Genomic DNA, 10373 nt, shown 5'->3' with positions numbered 1-10373 from the left:
GGTGAGGCACCGGGCGGCAGAGCGGACCTCGTTTTTAATTATTTTAATTTTATTTAACCTTTATTTATCCAGGCAAGCAATTAAGAACAAATTCTTATATACAAAAGCAGCCTGTCCAAAAAGCAAAGGCCTTTTGTGGGAAGGGGGGGGGGGTGGGAGACTGTAACAAAAACAAGGTTATGTACATGCATACAAGTCAGTGGCGGACTGGCCATCGGGACGTTCAGGACGAATCCCGATGGGCCGGAACCAAAGTGGGCTGGTCCAAAAAAAAAATATATATATATATATATATATATATATATATATATATATATATATATTATTTTTTTTTTTTTTTTGTGGGCCAGTGTGTGGGCCAGTATGTGGGCCGGTGTGTGGGCCGGTGTGTGGGCCAGTATGTGGGCCAGTGTGTGGGCCAGTGTGTGGGCCAGTGTGTGAGTCGGTGTGTGGGCCACTAATGTGGGCCAGTGTGTGGGCCGGTGTGTGGGCCAGTATGTGGGCCGGTGTGTGGGCCGGTGTGTGGGCCAGTATGTGGGCCATTGTGTGGGCCGGCAATAAAACAATAAACAAGTTGCATAAACTAAATCAGATTAAAAATGATCACAGTTCTGGTTTGCCTTAAGATGCAGTTTAAGATGGGTCTTGAACATGGAGTATGTAGGGCACTCTCTAATCACAACTGGTAGGCTATTCCAGTAGTTACCACCTTTAACAGAGAACACAGTTTTTGCAAAGGTAGTATACCGAAAAGGCACCTTACAGTCCCCTCTACTGATGGCCCTGGTGGTAATGCCAGTGTCTGCTTTCTGTTGGATGAACTCATTCAATGGGGGAGGGGCAAGTCCATGCAGAACCTTGTTGCATGTTATGTTTTTCTAAAACATTACAGTGATGAAATTAAATTGGTTTCCTATCAAATACTTTTATGGCTTTTTTGTAGAGTAATTCTATTGGTGTAAGAGTAGTGACATATGAAAGAGACCAGTTGATAAAACAGTACTCGATGTGTGATAAAATCATTGAATGCAGAAACATCCTTGCAGCATTAACTGGCAGGCAGGGCCTGATCTGCCTGAAGTTTTCGATGTTAAACTTGACTGTTTGTCACTTTCTTCACATGACTTTTTGAAGGTCAATGTAGAGTCCAATGTGACCCCAAGATACTTGAATTAATGGGATCATCCTTATGTTCCCCGGGTCCTATGTTCCCCGGGTCCTATGTTCCCCGCTTGATTGATTAATAGATTGACATTTTTATTAATTTTTATTATTTTATTAATTATGAATGTCCGCCTTGTTTCGAACTGGTTAAGCTTAGGCCCTCTTTCGAACTGGTTACGGTTAGAGTTTGGAATCAGGGCTGGTGGTCTAAAAATTTCAATCAATCAAAGCGGGGAACATAGAACCCGGGGAACATAGGACCCGGGGAACATAGGACCCGGGGAACATAGACCGAATTAATGTACAATGTCCAGCTCCGCCTCTCCCAGAAACACATTAGAGTGAGTGACCTCTACTGGTGACTTTGTGAACATCATAGACACTGTTTTCTTGGTGTTAAGTGAAAGACATGCTTTTGTTTTTGTCTTGAATGAGACATGAGACATCAGTGAATGAGATTCACGTTTCCTCCCAACCGCGAGTAGGCCTAGAAGCGCAGAAATGGAGAACGGAAAAAAATAAAAAAGTGGAGCTGAAAAAGCTAGAATAAAAAAACAAAAATTGCTAGTAAAAGACGCAGAACAATGTTCTAAAATTACAGACATGTTTAGTAGAGGAAGGGCTCTCGTTAGAGTAGCTGCTGCTGCTAATAATGATGAAGTTCAAGTGGAAGGAACCAACAGTAACATGACAGGTGCGTGCAGTAGCCTAGTGCATATTCTACTGTTGGTGTCTGCCGGTTCATGAGGGCTAGCTAGCCTATACTAGCTCTTGCAGTGATTTCAGTCATTCTATTACAAGACAATGTGCTTTCCGTATTCCTGATTCCTTACAGCACGTGGACATAAATAGTCGTGACTCGTGAAGTTTTTTCTCTGACTAAAAGTTTAGTTAGCAATGTTAGGACTAGTGCCCACCACAGCATCAGAAGCTAAAGTGCTAACCTAGAGAGCCAATCAGAACCTAGGACGGGCTGCAAATTAATCGGCTACTAATATTATAATAGTAAATACTAAAATAAAATACTATTATGTTCCCTTCCAAATTTTCATGTTGATATAATATTGGTAATCTAATTGATTGAATTGATTAGTTGCCATTTTACATGCTTAAATAAGATGTACCTTAGAATTCCCAACTGTTAGCCATGTTCTCGATATGATTAGTCTCATCTACATGTTTGTAAATAACCACAGCTAACTAGCTTAAGCTAACAACTCGGTCAACTACTACCCTGTAGTTAAACAAATGTGATTGCATATAACAGCTAACTGCTACAGCTAAGTTGGTAGTTAGCCTATTCCATTAATGTTGAATGTATTTATGAAGGTTGTTGATGGTGGTTGGCGCTGAATAGCAGACATGATTCCGTCAGTCTGCCACAGGGCAGCTGTGTTTGCTGATGCTGCTCATGACCACCAGTAGCGTGTGTGAGTGTGAATGCAGAGAGAGAGAGAGAGAGAGAGAGAGAGAGAGAGAGAGAGAGAGAGAGAGAGAGAGAGAGAGAGAGAGAGAGATGGCAAGCAGCCATGATGAAGTTGAGCTTCATCCAGTAGAATGAAAACGTTTATAAAAGACACCTAGATCATGACATTACTTTTCAAATTGTGTATTATAATGTGTATATTTTAGTGATGTCCGATATTATCAGCCTACCGATATTGGCATTAAAATGTGATATCGGAAATTATCGGTATCTGTTTTCAAAAAAAGAAAAATTTAATATTTTTATTTTTTATATTTATTTAACCTTTATTTACCCAGGCAAGCAAGTAAGAACAAATTCTGATTTTATTTATTGTCAAAAGTATGCATAATGTTGTGTTAATTCCACAACAAGAGATATGTAATGTTAATTACCTGAAATTATTCGTTTTTTTTGGGGGGAAACCCTGCATATATTGGTATCGGTTGATATCGGTATCGGAAATTTAAGTGTTGGACTATATCGGATATCGGTAAAAAAGCCAATATCGAACATCCCTAGTATATTTGTATCTTCTTCCTTACTGCCCCCACTACTGGGTCCATCACTACTAGCACAGATTTCAACTTTATTTTCAATTCTAGTGAAGATAACATAAAACATTGTATTCAAACATTTTATTCAATAAAGCCTCAACAAAGAGTTGGAACAGCATACAGAATATAGATGTGATGTCAGTCTGAATCAGAGCATTCTCTGCCTCATTGAATTCTGAATAATCAGATTCCAATGAACCCTCAAATTCTGAAAATGGGAGTAGTCACCACTCACCAACTTCCCCATCTTCTCTAGTCACCCCCACACCTTCTATTTGACCCATGCCTTCTCAGCAGAGCCCAGACAAAACTTCCCTTTTCCTATCAACTCTGCTAATACTGAGTCACTATTGAGAGAGAGAGAGAGAGAGAGAGAGAGAGAGAGAGAGAGAGAGAGAGAGAGAGAGAGAGAGACTGAGAGAGACTGAGAGAGACTGAGAGAGAGAGAGAGAGAGAGAGAGAGAGAGAGAGAGAGAGAGAGAGAGAGAGAGAGAGAGAGAGAGAGAGAGAGAGAGAGAGACTGGGTGTCTGGGAGGAAGTGGGGGGTCTTTCGATGTTGATTAAACGGCAAGCAACTAATGTCATGAGTGCCAAATTAAAGGACAATAAATCCAATCTAACTGAAATTGTGTAGCACAGACCTTTCTATGGATCAAAACCTCAATATTATTATGGTGTAGTTAATACTTCATGTATCCTTAATCCCTAGGCTAATGAGGCACTAAGATGTTAGTAAAAAGTAAAAAGCCAAAGTAACGGTATATGTATGTGTGTGTGTGTGTGTGTGTGTGTGTGTGTGTGTGTGTGTGTGTGTGTGTGTGTGTGTGTGTGTGTGTGTGTGTGTGTGTGTGTGTGTGTGTGTGTGTGTGTGTGTGTGTGTGTGTGTGTGTGTGTGTGTGTGTGCACTGTGCACGAGTGCACATCTAGGGGCGGGGTGTAGATTTGGTCTCCCTGATGTTGACTCCTTAGCCACAGCCTTGGGTTGTTTAATACTGGACAAGTGTTTCATAACGGCCGTTGTGTGGGCCGGTTTCGGGGCCGGTGCGTGGGCCGGTGCGTCTGAATGTCCCGGGCTGAATTTGTGTCCCAGTCCGCCACTGATACAAGTAAATAAAATACAAAATGACAGTAGCAATAGTATACAAGGACAACAATAAATAAGGGAGAGAGAAGGAAAGGGAGAGAGGGAAAAAGAGAAAGGGAAAAAGAGAAAGGAAGAGTGAGAACCAGAGGGAGTGAGAGGGAGAGAGAGAACCAGAGGGAGAGAGAGAGAAGAAGGGGGGAGAGGGAAAAAGAGAAAGGGAAAAAGAGAAAGGACGAGTGAGAACCAGAGGGAGAGAGAGGTAGAGTGAGAACCAGAAGGAGAGAGAGAGAAGAAATGGGGATAAGGAGGGAGGTAGGTGAGGGGGCTCAGGGGGAGGGGAGAATAGTCTGAGGGCTATGCGTGCGATTTGGAGGCGGCAGTCAGCAGGTGCAACAGTCGGTTAAGATCTGTTCCAGATTTAGTTTAAAAGCAGTGAGCGATGTGAGGGCAGTGAGTTTAAGGGTGTTTTGTAATGTGTTCCAGTCAGATGCAGCAGCAAATCGGAAGGCATTGCGTCCAGAAACCGCGCATTGACCGGTGTTCGACGTTGTTCTGTCGGCGTTGGAGACAGATCTAGATACGATAAAGAAACTTCTTAGTCTGTGGGATATTTCTTACAGTCTGTGGGATATTTCTTACAGTCTGTGGGATATTTCTTACAGTCTGTGGGATATTTCTTGCTGACTAGTTTATGCATCACGTCAATGACATATATACTGTTCCAATACTAAACGGGCCACATGGTTTTACCGTTGAGGCTCAGTTCCTCCTTTCCTGTTGCTAAATGACATCATACCAGTCACTTCCTGTGTGGGTCTGTGTGTAGAGCTGGTCTCCGTGGTGACCATCCACCTCTGTTAAATCCAGATGAACCAGAGCCGCTCATATTTAATTTCAAACCTCTATTTCAACTCGTGAGACACTGAGGTTACAACAAGCTCACAAAACAAGACACAGTTTATCAGCAATTTCATACATAGAGACACAATAAATACGAATAAACAATATAGATCTGTAAGAGACAGTTACAAGTCGACACATATGGCGGTCGGACATCATACTTTTAAACGCAGCGAGAGAAGAAGGAAGAAGCTTCAGCTTCAGTCAGTCGGAGGGCGTTCCAGGTGTTGGAGGCATCAAAGGAACAAGCTGTTTTTCTAGTTCGGAGCAAACTCTGAGCGGAATATAGTCCTGTTTTGCAGTCAGAGCCACTCAGTTCTGGAACACCCTACCAACTGGAATAAGACACCGTGCTATACCTACCACACCTTTACAAAACAACTCAAGACCTGGTTATTAACCAATCAAACATGTAATCACTTTTAATCAGTTCATTGTGTATTTTATTATTGCTTTTACTATTATGTTGGGTCGTGTTGTACATAGGCTACTGTGTTTTACTTTTGATGCTTCTGTTCTAGCTGTTCTAGGTCGGTCTTAAATAACATCTTGCCAAAAGGACCACAGTGGCGAATTAGCCAGCTGGCTAAAACTGACACATTTACAGACATTTTTATTAATATTAAAATAATAAACTTTTAAAAATAAACTGAAACTGAACTGAAACTGAAATATGGGATCTAGACATGAAAATACCACCAATAACCTCCACAGGGAAATATACCTGTGTAGTCTTCATGCTAACGATCCCCCCCCCCCCCCCCCCCCCCACAGCACGGCATTGTGCCCATCATCGAGCCCGAGATCCTCCCCGACGGCGACCACGACCTGAAGCGTTGCCAGTACGTGACGGAGAAGGTGCTGGCCGCCGTGTACAAGGCGCTGTCCGACCACCACGTGTACCTGGAGGGCACCCTGCTGAAGCCCAACATGGTGACCGCCGGCCACTCCTGCTCCCACAAGTACAGCAGCCAGGAGGTCGCCATGGCTACCGTCACCGCCCTGCGCCGCACCGTGCCGCCCGCAGTCCCCGGTGAGACGGCGCGCCTCTTTGGTCTCTTTGGTCTCCGCGCGGTGACACAGCTACACAGGCAGTACAATCTAACACACAGTACACAGGCAGTACAATCTAACACACAGTACACAGACTAATGTAGTACAATCTAACACACAGTACACAGGCAGTACAATCTAACACACAGTACACAGGCAGTACAATCTAACACACAGTACACAGGCAGTACAATCTAACACACAGTACACAGACTAATGTAGTACAATCTAACACACAGTACACAGGCAGTACAATCTAACACACAGTACACAAACTAATGTAGTACAATCTAACACACAGTACACAGGCAGTACAATCTAACACACAGTACACAAACTAATGTAGTACAATCTAACACACAGTACACAGGCAGTACAATCTAACACACAGTACACAAACTAATGTAGTACAATCTAACACACAGTACACAGGCAGTACAATCTAACACACAGTACACAAACTAATGTAGTACAATCTAACACACAGTACACAGGCAGTACAATCTAACACACAGTACACAAACTAATGTAGTACAATCTAACACACAGTACACAGAATAATGTAGTACAATCTAACACACAGTACACACAATACACAGAATAATGTAGTACAATCTAACACACAGTAGCCTACACACAGTACACAGACTAGTGCAGTACAATCTAACACACAGTACACAGTATAATGTAGTACAATCTAACACACAGTACACAGACTAGTGCAGTACAATCTAACACACAGTACACAGTATAATGTAGTACAATCTAACACACAGTACACAGACTAGTGCAGTACAATCTAACACACAGTACACAGTATAATGTAGTACAATCTAACACACAGTACACAGTATAATGTAGTACAATCTAACACACAGTACACAGACTAGTGCAGTACAATCTAACACACAGTACACAGTATAATGTAGTACAATCTAACACACAGTACACAGACTAATGCAGTACAATGTTTTTTGTGCCCAGAATCCTTTCTTGAATGAAAGTAGAAATGCCCTGATATAATAGTAGGCCTACTGTCAAAAAAAATAGAAAGTTATAAAGAAAAGAATATAAAGTTACTGGTCCTCTCTTCCCCTCCAGGCATCACCTTCCTGTCCGGAGGCCAGAGTGAGGAGGAGGCTTCAGTCAACCTGAGCTCCATGAACTCCTGCCCCCTGCACCGAGCCTGGGCCCTGACCTTCTCCTACGGTCGCGCCCTGCAGGCCTCCGCCCTCAAAGCCTGGGGAGGCAAGGCGGAGAACGGCAAGGCCGCCCAGGAGGAGTTCATCAAGAGAGCCCTCGTAAGTCGCCCGGACGTCAGCACCATCTAGTGGCCTTCTGAGAACCAGGCAACCAGCAGAATTATCTTGAAAAAGAAGTGACCTGTTTCACTCCACTCCAATAACAGCAAGATGACTATACAGTTCTAAATAAGTGTGCAGTGCAGATAACAGGATGTAGATATTATACTATATCAAATTTAAATAACAAAAAGGCTATGTACAGTTCCAACAAGAAAAGTATGTTATGTGATGTGCAATGAGCAATGTGCAATAATGAGCTGTGGGTAAAATGCAATGTGCAATACAGTTTAGCAGCAGCAACAATTTACAAATATACACCATATCAAGCTGAGTAAGTACAAGTTAAAGAGACATTCCACCAAAGATACCACCACTGTCTCATCTATTCTGTAGGTTACAGTTTAAAGTGACTATTAGATGTAGGCCTGTGTTTCTGGGGGATTTCTAGCTTATTTCTATACAAACATTGTGAGTCTGAGATTCTAAATTGTAACAAATGAATCCTGGAAACAAACACAGAACAAATGTTGTCAATACTCAACAAAAACAACTGCGTCACTCTCAACAAAGAACACCACTTATACATTTTCTTTGGGACGTGGTCTGTGGAATTTGAACGTCACACTTCCACTGAAAACAATACAATTGATGTTACATGAGCGGCCCTTGAAAAGGCTCTTTGGCAGACATGCGAACGCAGGCCACTCGTCTGCAGGCTCTTCTGAGAACCAGCAGAATTATCTTGAAAAAGAAGTGACCTGTTTTCACTCAGCAGTTTCCTAAATATAGGATTTTAAAGGTGCTATAGATAAAGTTTGTATGTAGAGTAATCATTTATTTTTTTAAATAATACATCCACAGAGCTATTAGAAAGTGCAGAATAAAAGTATTGCTGAATGTTATCACCATCTAGTGGCTGAATGTTATCTATAGCACCATCTAGTGGCTGAATGTTATCTATTCTATAGCACCATCTAGTAGCTGAATGTTGTCTATACATAGCACCATCTAGTGGCTGAATGTTATCTCTATAGCACCTTTAACATCTAGTGGCTGAATGTTATCTATAGCACCTTTAACATCTAGTGGCTGAATGTTATCTATAGCACCATCTAGTGGCTGAATGTTATCTATAGCACCATCTAGTGGCTGAATGTTATCTATAACACCATCTAGTGGCGGAATGTTATCTATAGCACCTTTAAGAATAATACTTGGATTTGTTTTCCATCACAGTGGGACCGTCCTCTAACCGTGTTGTTCTTGTTCTTGCAGGCTAACAGCCAGGCCTCTCTCGGTAAATATGCCGGCTCCGGGGCCAGCTCTGCCGGTGCAGAGTCTCTGTACGTCGCCAACCACGCCTATTAAGCACGGACACTCACGACTCACAACCCCCCCCCCCCTCCAACTTCTTCCTTCATCCAAACACTCGACCGCAGTGCAGTGAGAGAAAGAGAGAGAGACGCCACACCAAACCTTTCTTCGGGCCAAGTCTCTGCGGAGAGAAGATTAAGATCAAGATCAAAACGTTCCGCCTTCACTTCCATTTTATTGAGCACCTTTTTTCAGGTGAAAGGATTCCCATGAGATGTTTTTACACAACCCTGTACTGTCATTCTTTGGTCTGATGCCGGTGCCGGGGAAATAAAGTATTGATCCTCAAGTTGCTGCTGTTGTATGTCTGGTGATTTCATCTATCAATATGCATCACGCTCAGGGGTGTAAAAAGTGGTATTGGGTACCATCTCAAAATCGTACTTCAGAGTATCTGGCTAAAAACACACTTGAGTAAAAGTCAAAAAGTTGTTATGTACTTGTACTTAAGTACTAAAAAGTTAAAGTAAAAACTTTTTTTTATTGCAAGGGATATACCAGGGGTCTTAACTCATTCCATCGTGGGCCAAGTTTTCCCTTTGAATGAATGAATGAATGAAAACTTTATTTAACAGATTGCAGAATGGGTACAATACAGTACGGCTCAATACATACAATTGTTAAGGGGATGCAGACCTGAGAAAGACGTTTGTCTTGTTTCCATCAGGGTCCCCCATTTGAAACTACACATTGCCAGGTGAGTTAGTTGAAGAGGTGAGCCAATTAGTGAAATCCTCAGCTGGTGTTTAGGCAAGGCTGAAATGAAACCAAGCAATAGGCTTGTTCGAGATGGATTTCGGTTCGCCTCGAAAGTAGACGAGAGTAGCCGAGTGAAGCCGGGGGAGGAGTTAAAAAGGCGGACACTGCCGATTTCACGAGAGCCTCTCGCCTAGTCTCGCATGGCAGATACGCTTTCACGTCACCACACACACACATTACACACCTGTCCAGCTCATTATAATGCAATGGCAAAATTAGATCAGATTCAAATGTACAGCACACCATATACTGCTATAGTGGAATATACTATTCATATACCATAATGTATACCATCTTGTTGCGCGCTCCTGGCCGCACGCACACACAACACACTGCTGAATAATTCTGTTTTGCATCAATATATATGTATACTGTGTATATTGAGGCAAAACAGAATTATATATACAGTATTGAGCAGTGGCGGACTGGCCATCGCCACGTTCGGGACGAATCCCGATGGGCCGGAACCAAAGTGGGCTGGTCAAAAAAAAAATATATATATATATATATATATATAATTTTTTTTTTTTTTGGGGGCCAGTGTGTGGGCCAGTGTGTGGGCCACTAATGTGGGCCGGTGTGTGGGCCACTAATGTGGGCCGGTGTGTGGGCCAGTGTGTGGGCCAGTGTGTGGGCCACTAATGTGGGCCAGTGTGTGGGCCGGTGTGTGAGTCGGTGTGTGGGCCACTAATGTGGGCCAGTGTGTGGGCCAG

At 42.7% G+C, this 10373-nt stretch overlaps 1 protein-coding gene across 1 annotated transcript in view; it reads left to right on the top strand.

Moving 5' to 3' along the window:
* aldoab (aldolase a, fructose-bisphosphate, b) overlaps window positions 1-9194 on the top strand; it is a 16102-nt gene extending 6908 nt beyond the window's left edge. Inside the window, exons 3-5 of the mRNA XM_084322942.1 lie at window positions 5945-6203; window positions 7325-7524; window positions 8803-9194. Of these exons, the coding sequence (XP_084179068.1) occupies window positions 5945-6203; window positions 7325-7524; window positions 8803-8895 (552 nt within the window). The 3' untranslated portion in view covers window positions 8896-9194. The remainder of the gene's footprint in view (window positions 1-5944; window positions 6204-7324; window positions 7525-8802) is intronic.
* The last annotated feature ends 1179 nt before the right edge of the window (window positions 9195-10373 follow it).

The sequence above is a fragment of the Notolepis coatsorum genome (genome assembly GCF_963971535.1).
Source record: "Notolepis coatsorum genome assembly, chromosome: 10".
Taxonomy (NCBI): Eukaryota; Metazoa; Chordata; class Actinopteri; order Aulopiformes; family Paralepididae; genus Notolepis; species Notolepis coatsorum.
The sequence above is the reverse complement of the archived record's forward strand: the minus strand, read 5'-3'. Positions and strand labels throughout refer to the sequence as shown.